At 41.5% G+C, this 19,923-nt stretch overlaps 1 protein-coding gene across 3 annotated transcripts in view; it reads left to right on the forward strand.

Moving 5' to 3' along the window:
- RANBP17 (RAN binding protein 17) overlaps positions 1–18,798 on the forward strand; it is a 269,237-nt gene extending 250,439 nt beyond the window's left edge. For all 3 annotated transcript variants that reach the window (XM_073355989.1, XM_073355992.1, XM_073355993.1), the window contains 3 exons: positions 6,396–6,494; positions 13,732–13,859; positions 18,404–18,798. In XM_073355989.1, coding sequence (XP_073212090.1) covers positions 6,396–6,494; positions 13,732–13,859; positions 18,404–18,500 — 324 coding nt within the window. In that variant the 3' untranslated portion in view covers positions 18,501–18,798. The remainder of the gene's footprint in view (positions 1–6,395; positions 6,495–13,731; positions 13,860–18,403) is intronic.
- The last annotated feature ends 1,125 nt before the right edge of the window (positions 18,799–19,923 follow it).

A 19,923-nucleotide genomic window follows, 5' to 3' on the forward strand; every position in this document is an offset into this window, starting at 1 on the left:
TACAGTTTATTTCAACAGAGGAAAAGTAAAACTGTTTGCAGTGTGATGTGTGGGTAATATTAAGAATAGACACATTGCATACAGTTGTCATTAATTAACCTAGAGCTATCATTGTGAATGTATCTTCTCCCGAGTAAGTGGTGACATATGTACTGTAGATAATTCTTTCCCAGAGAAAGAGCCAGACTTTGATACTTGAGGTTAGTAGCTTCTCACTCTATGAGTAGTTCCATTAATTTCATTGGACCACTGGTGAAGTAAGATACTATTGCATGTCAGAGAGGCTTTCAGAATCAGGCCCAAACTGATTAAAAGATTGAATTTGGAGGGGATATTGAGTATCTGAAATAATGGAAAAATTAAAACAATGTCAGAACAACTGTGAAACTCCATTTTTCTGCTTGCCAATTTACAGTGAGGAAAATAGAGATTTTAAAACTACACTAGGTGGTTACAGTTTTGTAAATGGGAAGGGCTCATATCTTTCCCCTTATAAAGTCAGTGAATAAATGTAGTGTTCATGCTGGATTTGAGACCAGCTCATTCACTGCAGGCTCTGTGCAAACTTCCCCAGACAGTTCTGACATGATACTTGCACTCTGACCTGTGGTAACCCCCTGCCAGTCTAACCTTGGGTTCCTTTCAGAGGGAACTGCCAGTTCTGTGGTGATTTTATGATGTGCAGGTATGGTGAAACAATTAACTAATTTTCACTGTTAACTTATGCAAGGAAAGTGTGCACTGGGCAGCTAACAAACTTCTCAATAACCCTCCCTCTTGTCTTATATCGGGCTGGGACAAGTGTTCATGGAAATTTTCTTTCTAAATACTTCATCCTTTGAATTTATAGTTCAGAAAGTGAACAGTGGACCAGCAGACAATGCTGCACTTAAGGATTTATTTACTCTATACGTTTGACAGCAGTAAGATAGGGTGGTTGTGTCACTCAGCCTGATTAGGCAGAATATAGCCAGGTTTGTACTGGTTCATTTAGCTCCAGCCATAACTGATATGTACTTCATCAGCAAAGAGCAATCAGTTAATTATGCTCAAGTGATAAGGTGTATTAAATTTGAATAGGATCATGTTTGTTTCTACTCAGAGTGTCGACTTGTGAGGAGATCATAGTGAAGGAAACAAATTGCCCTACTTACTAGAAAATGTAGCATTCAGAACTAATTTGTAAGTCATTTACCGTGTCAGAACTAATTTTCAAATATATTGGCATCAGATGTTCTTTTAATTAATTGTGGATGGAAGGTGGTTGTTCATTTGGGTCATGTTTTCAAAGGCATGTGTGTCAGGTGAACCATGCAAAATGCCACACCCCATGAATAAGTATTTGCCAGACTTTTTGTTAGTGTTCCGTATCTATATCCTGCTTGTGTGTGGGTGTAAGGGTGAGAAAATAGACCTATCTCTTAGCCAGTAATATGCAAACAATAGATATAACCTGTGACACAAGTAGATCGAGAGAGTTTATAGCAAATCGTGTTTCAGTCTGCTGAAACGGCTGCATGCATATTTCAATTCATATATATGTCCTGGGACTGGGACCCCAGGAGTGACTTCTCAATCATATATACCTTAATTTTCCCCCAAATGAAGCAAAAAAGCTAGACAACTCTGAGGACTGTACCCAGGCTAGACTCAGTGTTGGCAACTCTCACGATTTTATCACAAGTCTCATGATATTCTGGGATTTTTCTTAAGGCCCAAACTGCTGGAATCCAGATATTGCATGGGAATCTCAGTTTAAACAACAACAAAAAAGTCTGAATGTAGCCCTCTTGGTTGCAAAGCAAAATGTGAAAATGTGACCTGACTGTACCCTCAAACCTGAGTAACCCAAAGGCAAATATAAAGAACTCTAAATTAATTATATTTTTAAAAACTATCATTATTTTTAAGCTAGTCCCATAATCTGTAGAGCGAGATAATGCGGACTGGTTCACAATTTTGGAGCAGTTAGTGCCCACTACAGTTTATTAGAAAATGATGCTCCATATACTTGCTGAAGAGGGAGCTGTTGGTGAAGGAAGGAGTGAAAGCTCCATTGCCGATGGAAATTCGTATTCATGGTTTCTAAATTAGGAGGTGGCTCTCTGGAGCCTGAGACACACAAACTCATCAAAAACTTTGTGTGCAGAACTACAAAAATCTGAATATTTGTAATATTTGAAATTTCCTTAACAGCCAAGTGTTTGATTAAAAGCTGTTTGCGCTTTTAAAAATGTACCAAATCCTTGGCAAAGTGTTGTTTTCTATCACATAATGCTGTCTCTGAGCTTACATAGTGTAGTTCTTAAGCATGTTAAAATGTGATTGGTTGCTATAGAATAAAATATTCATACCAACATAAGAGAGAGAGAAATGAGTTATAGGCTCTGCTGTGATGCAAGTTCTGTCCTACTGACAACATGAAGCAGCAAAAAAGGCTCTTCAATAGAAAGGCAGCTTATGCGTCCTTGGGAGTGAATTTTTATAGTGAGGGATGTCTTTGGGAGTTTTTCCTCTAGCACCCAAGAAAGAGACTCTGAAGCGCTAGCATTGCTGGAAAAATGCATCCCTACTCCCACAATTCCCATCACTGGATTTCGGGACCAAATAAAATGGTATCAATAGTTAGACCTGGGCTCTGTTCCTGGCTTTGTCACTGAACTGCTTTGTGACCTTATTGGTATGTCCACAGTGCAATCACAGGGTGTGATTGCCGCTCATATAGACATACCCTAGCTAGCTTCAGTCGAGCTAGCTCAGGTACCAGTAGCATTGAAGTTACAGCAGTACAGGCGTCAGCACAGGCTAGCCTCACCAGTATTTACCCAGAGTTGTGGGCGGGCATTTACAGCTTCACTGCTCTGGTACCCAAACTGGCTAGTTTAAAGCTAGCCCGGGTTTGTCTACATGAGCAGTAGTCACACCCTGAATCACATACCCTCTGTTCTTCAGTTAACCCGTCTGTGAAATGGGATAATGCTGGCCTCCCTCACAGGCCTGCGGGGAGGTAAATTGATATGTGGAAAGCACTTTACAAGTCTCAAATGAGCTGTGGTGTAGAAGCGCAGAGCTGCCTTGTTGTTGTGACACTTATTTATTCTCAATGGACTCCCCGGTATATCATTCTTCAATCAGTTAGCCCAGCTGAAAAATTTTATTATCTGCAGGTCAGTTCTGGAGTAGCAATTTTAGCTTGCTGTGTCAGTCCCCTTATTAGCGTACATGACTGGAAGGATGAGGGGGTTGGTTCTAGTTTAAGTGATAACTAGATTCCTCTTCCTTCAACAGTGTTTGGTTTTGTCACCCAGCTAATTCAAAAATACTAGTTATAGCTAATTTTATTTTAAGAAAATGGCTGATTCAGCCAGTTCCATACATACTGCTAACATAAATACTTGTATTCGGATAAATTACTCCATGGGAATAGAGGACATTACTCAATGCTTTCCTCAGACACTCCAGGAGTTGTTTCAGTTCCAGTGTGACTTGAACACCTGTACTATAAAATGTTCATACCAGATTCTGGCTCATGAAAGCCATAGTGTTTTAGAAGAAACCCTCCCAAATTAGCAATGTCTGAAAGGAAAAGCTGTAGTTTCCGTCTTACTAGTCAGTCCATGAAGAAGCTGTATATCTGTACTTCCTAACAGCATTGTATTAGCTGAGGCAGGTGTCGGTTAAACTGAACCCAAAACTGGCAGCTCTCCCCAAATGAAGGGATGCATGTAGCTTTTACCCAGGTAAGTAGGAACAGACCACCAACACACACCAGGTACTGAGGGCACAGCCTTCTTGTAGAGAAGGTTGAGTCTGTCCTGTAATGGCGCCATTTGGCTTTCACTGAGGAGAGTTGAGCTTCTTTGCTGATTATGGCCAGGAGCTTCACTAGGGTATGCATTTTGCCTTCCTGCTTTATTATATTTGTACCAACATAGATTGGGACTTGAAATCTCAAAGAAATGCTCATGTGTTATATGATATGGTTTTGGAGATTTAGTAGATGGCACTCTTCCCTCTCAGTCAGTATTGAACGATTGCCCCAGGATTGGTAGTAGGGTAAATTCTGCTCAAGAAGGTTCCATCTTTCGAATTAGGCTTAATACTAAAAGCCTGGCTACTGTACTTGCAACCATTACATATCCAGTGGCCCCTTTTCCTAAAAAGTAGGGGTGTATCAATCTTGATATCCTGGCTGAATGCAAACTTGGGTGATTCCATTTTGCCTCCGAAAGATTTCCCTTGTATTTTCAAGTGCTTGCTTTAAGATCCCCTGATGAAAGATGCTATAGAGTTATGAGGAATTATTATTGCTGCTGTTCATGTTTCAGGATCAACGAAGTTCCTGTCATTACTTCCCCAGTGGTTTTTAGTGTTTGCATTAATTGAACTATTGTCTTTATCCTGGGTAATTGAAAAGTAGCTTGACATATGCATGTTATGGGAAAGCAAAGTGACGGATTAGCCTTTCCCACGCCGCACCTTGTGCTCCTAGCATCAAAATTTCAAATAATTTTTGGCTATCTACTTGTTCCAAGTGATTTGTAGTACTGGGATTCATCTTTTTTCATTTAATGAAACATGTTGTTTGACTTAGCCTTGGTCAGTTATTACAGGCTGGTTTGCAGTGTGGTAGTTCTCTGGGGACTCAGCTCATAGCTACTCATTGGCCTAGAAGAAATGATTTAATGATTTTCCACATTCTCTGTGTGTATTTGGTTTTAGGGCTAGTAGATATTTTACAAATGTGAGTCAAGTTCTTTGTTGGTGGCATTTTACGAATTTTCACTCTGTCTAATCCCAACCAGACACTTTTTAGATTCATGTGTGTTGTGCCCCTTAGCATTTTGGGCTCTAATGTGTTTCCAGAAGATCGTAGGGCATTTTATCATCAAATGGTTTCTTTGCTTATTTTATTCATTTTGTTTTATTAAACTCAGGCTCATCCAATGCACTGGGTGCACATACAATCTCTACAAAAGCTACAAATAACAATGATAACTCAATACCCAACAATAAGGCTTTCCCAGATACCTCCTCCCCTGAAACAGAACCCCATCCCTCCCAGCAAAAGCCTGGGAGTTGTAATAGGCTTTGCAGCCAAACTTGGAAAAAGCATAGGAGAGCTAATAAGCCTTGCATTGTTACCTGAAGAGAAGCCACTTGTGGCTCCGGCAAACCAATGGGGACAATTAATTCCATAACTGAGACCCCCACATTGTGAATGCCCTGCCTCCAACCCTTCCTGGATTAATAGTAATAATACCTAGTGCTTTATATTCCTAGATGTCCAAGTGCTTTACAAAGGTGGGTAAATATCATTATCTCCTTTATACAGAAGGGGAAACTGAGGCAAAGGGGCGAAATGACTTGCTGAAGTTCACGTGCCAAATAAGTGGCAGAGTTGGGAACAGTACCTAAGTCTCTTGATTTAGGGCTTGTCTACATGAACATTTATTTCACGGCAAGCTGGGGTGTAAATCTACCCTTCAGTAACCTGCTGCACACTTAGAAGCTGTTTGAATCCTGCTGACACACTAAAAGTTTGAGTGCCCTTTGATCTCGCCCACTTTGAAATGGGACTAGATCAAAGCACACTAAAGAACTGTTAATGCATGTCAGCAGGATCCACATGGACAGTTAGTGTGCAGCAACCTAGTGGGGGAGAGATTTACACCCCAGCTGGCTGCAAACTAAATATTCCTGTAGACAAGCTCTCTGTCTTTGCTTTTGCCTTCACAAAAGTAGGGAGCTCTCAACTCAGGTGCCCCAGCTGATCACAAATACTGAAGTATCCCACAAGGAAAGGGGTGGTCTCTGAGGTAACAAGGACCCATCCAATTTAAGGTTAAAAGCAGCACTTTGAGTGGCATCTGAAAATGAATTTGGAACTAGTGCAGATTACTAAGCATAGATGTGACTTTTAGGTAGCCATTTTCTACATCATCTGAAGTGTATGAGTAGTGGTAAAGATCAGCACTAGACAGAACACACTGAAGTGATCCATCCTCAAGGGGGCAAAGGCACGGGTCACTGTAGTGAGGTCTGCATCTGATACAAATCATCCCAGCTGTCTGAACAGGGATAAATGTCAAGTCATGATGTAGTCCGTTTTCTGGTTAGTTTTTTCTTTAAACAAACCTTGGGTGCCATTTTTCTAGAACTTTCTACTGATAATGGCATCTGTTGGGTATGGGAATAATTATACAAGAGTGAGTTGTGTAGAAAAGGATATAACGTATTTGGGCACACACATGATGCCAAGGAGGAGTTCAACATTGTTTGAAAAGGGATCATTTATTTTTCTGGGCAGTCATTAATTAAAATCCTTGGGACCAAATCACACGTTATAGGACAAAATATACAAACTAATGCAAAATAAATGCATTTTCTTTCAGATGATGTCGATTCTGATGAACACCATCATTTTTGAGGATTGCAGAAACCAGTGGTCTGTGTCCAGACCACTGCTAGGGCTTATACTTCTCAATGAGAAGGTAAGTGTTGCAGAAATGCTACCAGATTCATTCTGCACATGCTCACTGTTGTGTCTGCCGAGATGGTTGAAATAAAATCCTCTGTTGGGAAGCTTAAGTTAAATATTATTAAATCTTATTTTTGGTGTTGAAACTGATTTTTTTAAATTTAATTAATTTTCACAATGTATGCTGTTTGTTTACTTTTTGCATTTCCCTCAGCTTGGGCAGCAAAGCTAGTCAATTTTTAATCAGTTGCTGCTTCTCATGCACTAGTCCAGTGCAGTAGCATTTGTGTTGTGAATGGTGCTGGAAATGTTTTGACTCCAGGCAAAAACAAAACTGAAAACCCTTCTTTTTGCTGATAATTTTAAACATCCTTGTTAATACTATGCATTGCCAAACCTGGTGGTGTTGATCAGTAACAAAACCTATATTTGGGTGACTAAACAAGCTGGCATTGTCCCTTTAAGCACAGTTTTAGGGGATACTAGCTATAAAACAGAAGAGTGTTCAGATTTTGTCATGTTTGCTCTTTGCATTCACTATATTTGCTCAGTAATTAACTTGTACCTTACTGAACATAAAGTTGCATTTGCTCATAGACTTACAAAGATTTCAAGACTTTAACAAACTAAAATGTTCTTTGCCATGTCTGACCCTTAATGCACACCACTTTTTAGATAATTGAAAACTAGAAGTCACTTACAAGACTGCCAATCCTTGCACTGGGCATTAGACTAGGATAAATATAAAGCCACGGTTTCTAGTCCTCACAATCTCATAGATTTCTGTGACCCCTCCTGTAGGTTTTCCTAACCAGTGGAAACATTACTCAAAGTATCACCCAAGTTTCACTGGAGAGATTTGGAGCCATATTTTCTCCTTCATGCCCAGCCTACAAATACCACACATACCAGTTATTGAAAGGAAAGCAGAGAACAGCCCAACAGCAGAACCTTGGCCCTCATGATGCTCTCCAGCCACCCCATCCCTGACAGTAAGGCTCACTTTGGAGTGATGCTGCTATTGCCTATCAGCTTCACACACCTCCCCCGTAGCCTCTGGCAAGGAAGGGCAGGTGCTCTCCCGTTCTCACCCCCTCAGATCTTGCAGAGAGAGCCCATGCATTCAGGGATAGGGAACATGGCACAGAGCTATTGGCCACCCTTTCAAATTCCCCACCTCTTTTCCTTGCTGTCTTGCTCCCTTCTACCCATGTCAGGGGGTGGAGGAGAGTATCCAGCACAGATGCTTTATAAGTGCTGGAGAGCTGCTCTCAGTGGGGGTGAATGACCTAATTTATGTAATAGAAAAATCCAGCCACACCTTCACCCAACAACTCAAGCCCAACCTGCGGGTCACAAAAGTACAATTAACTTTTTTGTTAATTTCTGCAACTCTGATCTTCCAGGGTCCAGCCAGACGTAGAAACCCTGCAAACACAAGTACTCTTACATACCAGGTTTCAGAGTAACAGCCGTGTTCGTCTGTATTCGCAAAAAGAAAAGGAGGACTTGTGGCACCTTAGAGACTATCCAATTTATTTGAGCATAAGCTTTTGTGAGCTACAGCTCACTTCATCGGATGCATACTGTGGAAAGTACAGAAGATCTTTTTATACACACAAACCATGAAAAAATGGGTGTTTATCATACACATTGTAAGGAGAGTCATCACTTTAGATAAGCTATTACCAGCAGGAGAGTGGGGTGGGGGGAGAGAAAACCTTTTGTAGTGGTAAACACCCATTTTTTCATGGTTTGTGTGTATAAAAAGATCTTCTGTACTTTCCACGGTATGCATCCGATGAAGTGAGCTGTAGCTCACGAAAGCTTATGCTCAAATAAATTGGTTAGTCTCTAAGGTGCTACAAGTACTCCTTTTCTTCTTACGTACCACTTAGCCCAAACAAGGATGTAATGGAAATCTTGCAAGAATGACAAGAGTTCTAACCCAGTTTCTCTGCCAGAAAGGTTCAGAGAAGCAGCTGGTCTTTGAGGGATTTATCTGAACCTTGTGAGCTTTGCCCATATCTCATATTTACTGAAATCTTGAGTGTCTGCTTCCAAGGCAGATTATCTAACCAAGGGAACATTCTTCCGCCCATCCCTTCCGTAAGATCTCAAACTGTCTATATTAGGATACACTCAGCATGTCGCCTTAGTGCAATGGTGGGCAACCTGCAGGCTGCACACAGCCTGGCGCAGTAATCCGCTGGCGGGCTGCCGACAGTCTGTTTACATTTGCATGGCTGCCCACAGCTCCCAGTGGCCAATGGGAGCTACGGGAGGCGGCATGGGCTGTAGGGATGTGCTAGTCGGTGCTTCCCGCAGCTCCCATTGGCCACAGGGATTGGCCACTGGGAGCTGCGGGCAGCCCTGCAAATGTAAACAAACTGCCTTGCGGCCTGCCAGTGGATTACCCTGACGTGCTGCAGGTTGCCCACCACTGCCTTAGTGGCTTAATATAATAGTCTGAAAAGGAAACAATTTCAGTAAATTAATGTGAGTTTGTCTAAACTTGTGCGATTTGCTGTGTATGGCAACACATTGTTTCAGAAGATATTGACCTATAGTATTCTCCATACTTCAGAGCAGGATCTTACTTTATTCAGAATTGCTTTATCTCTTGGGCAGTCACAAGTGTCAGTGTATTACTGCTTTGGAGAATGAATTGTCTATACAATAAGATAGTGCTGGGAAAAAATAAGACACTAAGATTAGCGGCAGCCGCATACATTAAAATTCAAACTGAAATCCCAACCATGGAGGGAAACTAATAGAAGAAGAAAATATATCAAAAAGAGAAGCGCTGTCTCATCATTCACCTGTGCTGAAGGATCCAATTTTAGCCATATCCAATAGCACTGTCATTCATCTTCTTGGTGTGTTATTGTGATTTAAATCCAAGCTCTATAAGAGAGAGCAGTTCTTTTAAAATGATTGAGAGGGAATAAGGGCAAATTCAGTGTTTAGAAAAAGTTTATGACATCACAATATTATACTTTACAGATGGAAGCAATATTTCCTACTTTGGGAGGAAAACTAATCATTTTCTATGTGCTCTGAGTCACTGCATCATTATAAAAGTGGGAAATAAGTAGTTTTGTGCATTCCCAATCTTGTTCAAGATGACACTTTTGTTTATATAATGCCTCTGATTTATAGCATTTAAATATTAGCTTGACTACATATTAATTATGTGCTTTTACTGTTAGCCACTTTAATGTAAGAAGAAATTAAATATTTCACTTGAAGATAAAACTGTGCAGTGGTGAACCCTAAGAAATAAATATGTGGCAGCAGAGTATTCTCTTTCTACTTAAATTAGACTAGTTCTAATGATCATGGGCTTTGTTTGTCAGAAATGTGTGTGTACATGCACCCTTACTTAGCACCAATTGAGCTCTGGCACAATCTCTTTTGTAAGGGTGGGGAAGGGGAATGTCACCTACCTGGGTCACTTCCCTGGAAGGCTTAGCTCTGAGAATAAATGAGGCGTGAAGGCCCCGTTGGATTGCCTCTTTCCACCCCATACACTTCAATGCCTTATTCTGCAGGGCCACAGGAAAGGTCTGAAACATGCTTGCATGACTGCAGAAGTGACTGTTTTTAATTCATTCCAGCCAACTGCTGGTAAATAGATTCCCTTAATTCAGGACATAATCTGTGTAGCTACATTTCCTGCCACCAGCAACCATAATGGTTACTCATACTGTACTTTTGCTGCTTGGTGGTCTCCTCACTTGTTTTAGTGGTATCTTGTCCATCCATAATTCAGCTCACATGTAAGAGGAAGATATGCCTCATGGGTGCAGATCAGTGCAATTTGCATGTGCCTGTGCCTGCAAGAATAGCTGTGCCCCAGCAGCAGTTGCACTTGGGGTTTCATAGACGCATCATCAGCAGAAGCTACACTGGAAGGATGCTGAATCCATTCTTGTCACCACCCCTCCTGAGTCACCCTACTCACAGTACGGTGGGGGTTGCAGGTGCTTCTGGCACTACTTCACCACTCCATTAACTGCCAGCAGGAGTACACAAGCTGGGTTACACCAGCAAAGGGAAACTGGCCCACAGTGGCAGGCAGAGCTGCAGGAAATCCCTTCTGTATTAGGACACTGAAGCAACTATTGCCCTCCAACCAAACTATTACCAGGTTAGTGGAGAAGAAGGCATGGGAATCCGGGCAAACGTGGCTGCTAGCAAAAGAGATGCCATTGCCGAAGGTGCTTAGAAACCCTTTCAGGACTACTTGGGATCTCGGATCAGCTCCTGGCAGGTAGCAGCCCATAGACAAACTTATCAGTGGAGGAAGTTTTGCAGTTAACTGTCAAACTATTGATGAAGGCAATTTTTATGAAAAAATGTATCCTTGTCCACATTTTGTTCACTTTGAGTGCCTTCCTTCATGGCAGCTCTCTCTAAGGAAGCTCTGGAGAAGCCACTGCTCAAGAAACCAACTCATGGACAATCTTGACTTTTCTTTGGGTTGTGGGCTGTGCTAGAATTATCCATCTCTCTGCCATCTTGGGGCTAGGCCATGTTCTTCATCATCTGCCCTGATTGCCTGTTGGCTTTAAACTATAAGGCCCTATACAGTTTGGGAGCTAGCTACCTGCCGAAGAGCTCCTCACCATGCATAAGACTGTTGCCATTGTGGTCAGTGGAGATGCTCAAGCTAACGTCTCTCTGGTTTTAAAGGGAGGGGGCTGATGTCAAGGCATTTCCTGACATGGCATTAAACAACATTGCCTTTTAAGATTCTTGCCCTTCCTATTCTCCCATTGGGCTGACAGAGCCCAGATCTGTAATATTAAGGCCTTGCTGCAAGGCTCTTCTGTTTTCTCGGCCTTTTGTTGGCAGGCAGGTTGAGGGAGGCTATAGGTTTGTTGGGCAATTCATATTTTTAATTTTGGGGGTTGACCAATGAGAAAGCCATTTCATTCTGGCTTTCTGCACGTTTTCAGTATCTGTATAAGCCCCTAGAGCTTGGGATAGATGCTTTTTAAAATTCACATTGGGGATTGCAAAGGCCTGATTTTCAGCCTAGCATTATCCAGGCCTCTCTTTATGCACCTTCAATTTTGGGGGTGCAGTCTAGATCTTGTGCATGATGCCTAAATGACCTAAATTTCATCAGCAGTTATTTGTGGCCAGGTTTTGAAAATTTGGCCCTAAAATCTTCCAGTGGCTTCTGCTGGGACACACCAATGGTACAGCTTGGACTGTGAAACCTATCTTCCAGCAGCGGTACCCTTTGAAGTGTTCTGACAACTACTACCTTTCCTGACTCTGAATGTTCAGAGGGTGCGACTATGGAAGAGTGGCAGGAAGCATCAATCACCCTGCTTCCTTTCAACCATGGGAGCAGATAGACCAGCAGCCTCAGTGGTCCTGGGACCCAGATTCATCAGAATGGATCATGGCCAGTGCAATCATCTTTTTGTTTAGCTAGGTTTTAGTTAGTTGGTGTTTTTTTTATTTTTCTTCTTCTTTTCTTGTTTTGTTTTGTTTTGTACTAAGGATCTTACTGCTCTGGCACCAGTCTTTTGTTCCAATATTATGGAATTTGAAAACAAATCTGGGTTCAAAGGTGCGCTACTTGTCCTGCCATTTTTCCTGTTTTCAACATCCATGTGTGTTGTTTGGCCTGCTTGGGGAAGGTTATTTGTGTTCTTATTGCTCCATATGCAGCTTCTTCACTCCCAGGATCAGAAAGGTGCATCCGAATAGCCTCCAAGTTATGCTAGTGCTAGAAGTATTAGAGTTAAACCTTCCAGTTCTGAAGCACCAGGGATCCGTAAGTGCTGGGAATTCAGCCTCCGCTCCAGCCCCCAAGGGGGTTAAAAAGCCCAGCACAGTTGTTGGCCTCCTTAACTGGAGCCAAAATTGTACTTTACAGGTGGAAGCAATATTTCCTACTTTGGGGGACACACACTCTCCACTTGACAGCATGTGCCATAGGACTTTGACAGTTTTAGAACTTGGCCTTCAGTGTAGTACTTACTTAGCTCATGGCGTCTCTCTTCAAACGCATGGGAGACTGTTCCCCGTTTCATCTCTTGATTAAGATATCCTTTTCTAGCAGATGGAATAGCTACAGAAAAGTGAGTGAGCTGTAGGCTTTCATGGCGGACCCCCACTCTTACAATCCTTCACAAAGATAAAGTGATGGTAACAAAATTCCATCTTAACCAGTTCATAAACTTGCCAGTGTTTTTCCTTAGGCCTCACTCTTACTCAGGAGAAGCTAGGCTGCACACCTTGGATGGCTTCTATTTAAAGAGATATGCAGAAAATCATATAGACTGTTTATCTCTTATGGGGGGAAAGTACAGGTCAGGTAATGGCATCACATAACATTTTCAAGTGGGTTGGCCTCCGTATTGAAGAGTGTTATGAACACACTTCTGTTCCACTTCCAGAAAGGCTTAGAGCACCCTCGCCTAGAGTGAAGGCACTTCCGTGGCCTGTATTACACACATTCCCATATTAAAAACTTGTAGAGCTGCCACCTATCGCCCAATTCATACTTTCCACAAACCATTATTGCTTAGATCTAGCATCGAGGTCAGACGCCTGGTCCAGTAAAGAAGCATTACAGTCTATATGTCAGAGGCCGTCTCATCCCACTGTCCAGAGGGAGGAGTGCTTCTGGCCGGACTCCCAAGAGTGGGAATGGGTAGGAGCCATTTGACAAAGAAATAAAGGCTGTTCAGCTGTAACTGGAGTTCTTCAAGATGGACTCTACATATCCACACTCTCCACACACCGTCCCTCTTCCTGGGTGTCCTAATTTCAACTTAGGACCTAAGGAACCAGTCAAAAGAACTGAGGCAGCCAGTTCACCATGCTGGGGGGAGGGATAGCTAGTGGTTTGAGCATTGGCCTGCTAAACCCAGGGTTGTGAGTTCAGTCCTTGAGGGGGCCATTTAGGGATCTGGGGCAAAAATTGGGGATTGGTCTTGCTTTGAGCAGGGGGTTGGACTAGACAACCTCCTGAGGTCCCTTCCGACCCTGATACTCTATGATTCTATGAACCTCTTACTCCAAACATTGTGAGCTGCTTGGTGCTCAAGAGCACTCCAACAGGCACTGGTGTTAATACGTTCCAGCAATTCATGCTGCACCATCGGCGCATCTCAAGAGTACGAATGCACAGAGCTCATTTAGGGTTCTGATTACAGGTGAGCAACCTCTGCTTTTCACTTCCAAAGTTTGTTTCCTAAGTATTTTCTGCCTTTTGATCACAGTACTTCAGTGAATTAAGAGCAAGCTTGATAACCAGCCAGCCTGACAACAAACGAGAGGTCCTTGACCAGTGCTTTAGGAACCTAATGGAAGGAGTGGAACAAAACCTTTTGGTAAAGAACAGAGACAGGTAAGCTCACAACACCCAAAGTGTTCTCTACTGATTAAAGCCAAATAAAACACTCAACCGGAGAATAACATAACAGAGTATTCTGGGCTAACCTGCAACTACAGTGGAGTTTGTTAGCTTCCTTTAAAAGTAAGGTTATGTCCTACCCAATAATCCTCCCTTAGACTTACTAGTTGGAGCCAGAGCATTTGATAATTATCTATTTAGTTGCTTTTAAATATGTATTTATTTAGGATAGTCTCAAAGGCAGGGCCTGCCAGGAAATGAGTGCTCCTTTCTCTTTTTGGCCACCACCTCCCCACTGAAAAAAACTACCCCATTTTCTTGGGAGGAGCATAGGTCTCCCTTTCTCCAACATGGTCTCTCCAACAAAAACCGGTCTGATGCTCTTGGGTGCTGCAGAACTACGATGGCTTCTGCAGCGTCTGCTACTCTAAGTGCTGCTGCTTTGACTGACCCTAGCCCCTGCAGACGTAAGGATGTAACTACGAACTGTAAAAAGACAGAAATGGGAGAGGGTCAGTTGGGTCCTCATACCAGCTAACTGTAACACTACTGAGCTGTTTTTTGTTTGTTTGTTTTTTAGAAGACCAAGATTGGCAATTTACTCACTTTCACCCTTGCTGTAAAAAAATTGGGTTAGTTTAAAACAAGAGCAATAGAAGTTGACTGCATTTGAGGTTCACACTAGTTGTCTGTTACCAACTGTGTTTTCACCTCCCCTCACCTTTACTCCACCAAACCAAAATCTTAACGTGATTTATACCATGGTAGAATTTCCTGGAAAGCTTGAGACAAACTGGACAAGACATTTGGGAGTGGGGAAAGTTAAAACTATTAGATGATTCCATTTCTCCATTGTTTTCTGAGAAATGTTGACTTGTCAAAACTCCAAAACAGTTTGGTTTAGAACCCCCAGATGGGTTTTAATCTGTTGTTTTACTCTAGGACTGGTGCCTTGGGCTATTTTTAGGTGGAAGAGGGTTGCTTTTGAAATTATTTAGCTGTTAAAATACATTTTTGAACACATTATGGTCTCTGCAGAGATGATCATTTCCTTATATCCCTGATACTAAGTTTATAAACTCCACATGACCCCACTGTGGATAATGGCAATGGAGGGAACCAGTTGAGAGCGGGCAGTGTGGAGATGGAAGGGGTCCCACCTAGTAGTGTAGTGACCACACTTATTCCATGAAATAAGTCCACTTAACATGCCTCATATGCAGCTTTCTCCATGTAGTGGGGAGCCATGTGGGAACCAGAAAGGAGGAAACCATAAGAGGTAATGGTGGCAGACAGTCTGGGGAGGATAGAGATCCATCTCTGCACAGTTTGTAAGCTCCATGGGGATTTCTGTGACTGAACAATCCCACCAGTGTTTTTAACAACTAAAGAAATTCCCAGAGTATTTATTTATAGGTAGATAGTTCAAGCCTTAACTCCATATCTGTCAGTTACTTAAAGGGAAGAACCCTTGAGATAATATTTTCTAAGGAAATAAACAATGTTGGCCTGGAAATTTAAAATTAAAGTTATACTTGAAAGGTTTTAAAAGTACAGAAATACAGTTAAGGTCCCACAACCAACCTCAGCCATTAAACAGTAGAGTCACCCATGGAACAACCACAGACTAGGTGTCAATCTCATCAAATCATGTCCATGACTCAGGTGTGAAATGTTATGGGACTCCCATATTCTGGTGTACAGTTAGCACTGAGCTACTTTACTCATATAGATTCATAGATTTGTAAGGCCAGAAGAGGCCATTGGCTCGTTTAGTCTGACCTCCTGTATCTCGCAGGCTAGAGAATTTCACTCAATTACCCCTCCATTGAGCCCAGTAACTTGTGTTTGACTAAAGCATAACTTGCAGAAGGGCATCAAGTCTTGATCTGAAGACATCGAGAATCCACCACTTCCCTTAGTAGTGTGTTCCAATAGCTAATCCCCCATCACTGTTTAAAAAAGAAATGGTGCTTTATTTCTCATCTGAATTTGTCTAGTTTAATATCCAGCCATTGGACTTCTTATGGGCCACTGTAGCATTTAACCTGAACACTATCTGACTTTAAATTGATATAGCAAACGACTACCGTCTTTAAGAGTCCACATAGCTGCTTGGAAAAACAGATTACCGTTCACATCTCATCACCAAAAATGCCCAAATTAAGGGCTATGTCCCCTGGAGTATTTAGAGTTTAAAAGGTATGTCATATACCATGATGTTTGCCATTGACATGTCATATGGACAAAGGGGCTGAACTCCCCTTTCACCTCCACGCTAACACTTAGGTGCATTGGCTGGGGTCAGTGGGAGAAGCTTGTGCTCCAGCTACCCATGCTGTCTCTGTTCTGTGGATGACCAAGACTTCAGTCTTGAGGGCTATCATCACCTAACTTGCATAAGCCCTAAGTTCAAACACACACAGCCTCCTAAAATAGAATTGCAACGTACGGTGTCTGTGGAGTATTCTAAACTCCAAAGGTTGGGTGGTCTTCTGGGAAGTCTTAGTAGCTGCAGCTAGAGATATGTAGACTGCTCACTTGGGGGTAATGTGAACAGGTATTATCTAGAATCGTTAAAGGAACGATACATCAAATGAGTGATCTTCTCTCCCAGCTTCCTGGGATGGCTTTCAGGCAGCCATAGTATGAACAAGCAACATGTCTTATACCCAGGCCAGGGGTGGCCAACCTGTGGCTCCGGAGCCACATCCGGCTCTTCAGAAGTTAATATGCGGCTTCTTTTATAGGCACCGACTCTAGGGCTGGAGCTACTGATGCCAACTTTCCAATGTGCCTGGGGGTGCTCACTGCTCAACCCCTGGCTCTGCCACAGGCCCTGCCCCCACTCCACCCCTTCCCGTGCCCTCGCTCCTCCCTCACCCCCCTACCCCCCCGAGCCTCCTGCATGCCACGAAACAGCTGACTGAGAGGTGAGGGAGGGAGAGGGAGGCGCTGCCGGTGGGTAGGAGGCGCGGGGGGTGGGGGAACTGATGAGGGGCTGCTGACGTATTACTGTGGCTCTTTGGCAATGTACATTGTTAAATTCTGGCTCTTTCTCAGGCTCAGGTTGGCCACCCCTGACCTAGGCAGTCCTATTTTCAGAGGTTATTTTGGGCTCTTTTAAGTGTCTTGTAACTTCCTAGAAAAGTCTGTTTTACTTGTTTATTTTAATTTGGAATGTTCAAATGTGAGCAGAAATCAGTTTTCATTAGCAAAGAAACAAACACAAAAGTAAAGAAGTATGCACAGAAACATTCTGAAATGCATCCTCTGTAACCACACGCAGCAAGCCCTAACCTACCACACTGCTGCTATCTGCAGTGAACTATGAAGAGCATGAATAGGAAGGGATATCAGCCCCAATCCTTTCTAGGGATCTTAGACCCACCTGGAATCCCATTGGCTTTGCAAACATCATCTACACAGAGCCCTTTGCAGGATCAGGGCCTTAAACTGTAATTCACAATTGGTGTTCCTTGGACATCTTCCTTAATCTGACCTTACTGAGCCTGTGAGATTTGACAGCCTCCAAGCAAAGAATGTTTCAGCTGCAATCAATGCAGCTGCAGCATTTAAAAAAGGAGGAAGGGTCCTATATTTGGGGGCACATCTAAGATCAGGATTGTGCCTAATATTTTAAATTAGAAACAAAACATTTAATTTCTGCTGCTGAAAATACGTATGTGAAATGTGATAAATGGCAATGCTACACTGTGTTTTAAATAAAGACAGACTGAGGAAGTGGATTTGATCTGGATCAGGTTTGTACTTGCTTTTAGGGCTGAATCAGGGCAAGGGTTCAGTTTCAGGTTGTGATAGTGCTGAAATTACATGTGCTGTCCTAGTGGGATTTGGGCCCCAAAAAAGCTGTACAGTATTCATTGAGTTTGCACCATCTGTTCTCATATGATTTTTGGACAAATCAGTACCAGAAAATAGGCCTTATAGTATATATATCATATGAAAAGTGGTTCAGATATGAGATTCCAATTCTGGCCCACCTCTGCCTTAAACTTGCCAGCAAATATGGTAAAAGAGACAGTTCCAACTACGTTGATAAACAAGCGAATTTGGTCTGCCTTACGTGTAACTGTGTCCTGTTCTGCTGAGACACAGGTTGTACTCTGCCTTCACTATCAAGAAAGGACACTAGGTCTGAAATAGTCTGAACTCAATGACTTTCGGAGCATGTTGGCACAAAGTCATTCATTTGTCAAGGTTTTGGGGGATGGTTGAGGGCATTTTTCCCATAAGCAGCATGGGATTCAAAGGAGCTTTCCTGTTTTGATTTCCTGGCTGGCTGAATTTACCATTCATAAATAGTTCATGCTCCTAATGGTCTGAGCTTACAGGCTGTCCACACATAATGTTTTTAATGCTGCTGGCTAGTTGTTATTATGTTGTAAGACTAATTATTAGGACACCTAGAGATTTTATCTGAGCATTTTTAATGTTTTTCCTATTGTTTAAATCTAAATAAATCCATAAATCAGAGGTCTGGTTTAACCAAAGATTTGGGGTTTTCTCGTGCCCAGATTCACCCAGAACATGTCGGTCTTTCGAAGAGACATGGCTGATGCCCTGCGCTGTGAAGGGGCTACGGAAGCAAGCAGTTTAGATATGATGAGTTGACGCTGACTTTGGAAACCAGAGCATTGACTAACAACATATAGACTTTGAAAGTTTTGGACCTCACCATATTGTTAGATAGGAGTTGAAAACTATTTTTTTAAATAACTTCTGCCTTTTTATATCTCTGGCCTAAACATAAGAATTTATAACAGTGAAAATGATGTAAAATCAGTCTTAGCTTAAAAAACATTTTCAAACTTTCTTATCAAAATTTATTATCCCTGTTCTTAGACATGTATGAAATGGTGTAGAAACAATACTTAACCAAAGAACAAAATAAACACGCATTGCTTCTAAATGTGTACTAGTTAATGATTCTTAGTTCCACCCATAGCAATAAATAATGTTTCTGACCGCTTTCACTGAGGTCACTTCTGATTGAAACTTTGAGACAAAGATTGGTATAAATTCTATATGAACTCTCTTGAATTAATAAAAATGATTATTTTTCTACAAAATGGTTGCATGTATATTTTAAACATGAGGTTTATGACTCTGCACACTGCAAAGAAGAACAAAGATTAGCAGAATGAAAAATGAGCTCTTTTGGACTAAGAATGTAATAGGAAAACCTAGAATATGGGATATTATAAAGCTTAGAGACAGTAATGCACTCTTTAATGAGATAAAGATAATGCTTTCATTACACAAACATACATTTCAAATGTCTTATTCCAGAAAAAAAAAACACAAACAAAAATACAATTGTTGAGACACGTCTTTAAAAAGAATTAAATCTGTCACCCCTGGAAAAAAGAAAGCCGGTAGTAACAGACACTTATTTCCCATATTCAGAGTGGTAAATGGTATAATGAAAGGGTGCATTTAAAATAGAAAATTCAGCAGATTGCTCTTCAGAGATCATAAAAAGTTCAATATGTGCCAAAAAAAAATTCCTTTTATGCTAAGGCTCATGCATGCATTATCCGCTCTGATTTGGTATAGGACAATTAATTTCCATTTTGTGGTGGGTATCAATTATTGTGTGGATTGATGAAATACACCAATTAATTGGAGTGAAATTTACCAAAAATTGAACTATTTAAGCAATAAGTCAATTACATTTTTTAATGTACAAAAGCTATTACATGCAATTAGAAACTGCTGCTATCTCATTGTTTTCTTAACTAAGATGTAAATAATCTACTTCATATGTTTTTCATGCCATTTTATATTTGGGTAACTTGGTAATATTTTTAGCACTTTCTTGAAAAGAATATACGACTTTCAGTGCACCTAGAGTGGGGGAAGTTCAAATCAGTATTTCCTGTAGACATTTTCCTGTTTTTTCTGTGATTATCTTATATTCTTTCTCTACAAATTTTAAATAGTTACCGTAGGAACTATATAGGAGATGAAATCATTCAGTTGAGCAATTTTCTGTTTGCCTTACATTGAAGCATAGCTAAAGAAAATAGTGTAA

This window comes from Lepidochelys kempii, chromosome 8 (genome assembly GCF_965140285.1).
Source record: "Lepidochelys kempii isolate rLepKem1 chromosome 8, rLepKem1.hap1, whole genome shotgun sequence".
In the NCBI taxonomy this organism is placed as follows: domain Eukaryota; kingdom Metazoa; phylum Chordata; order Testudines; family Cheloniidae; genus Lepidochelys; species Lepidochelys kempii.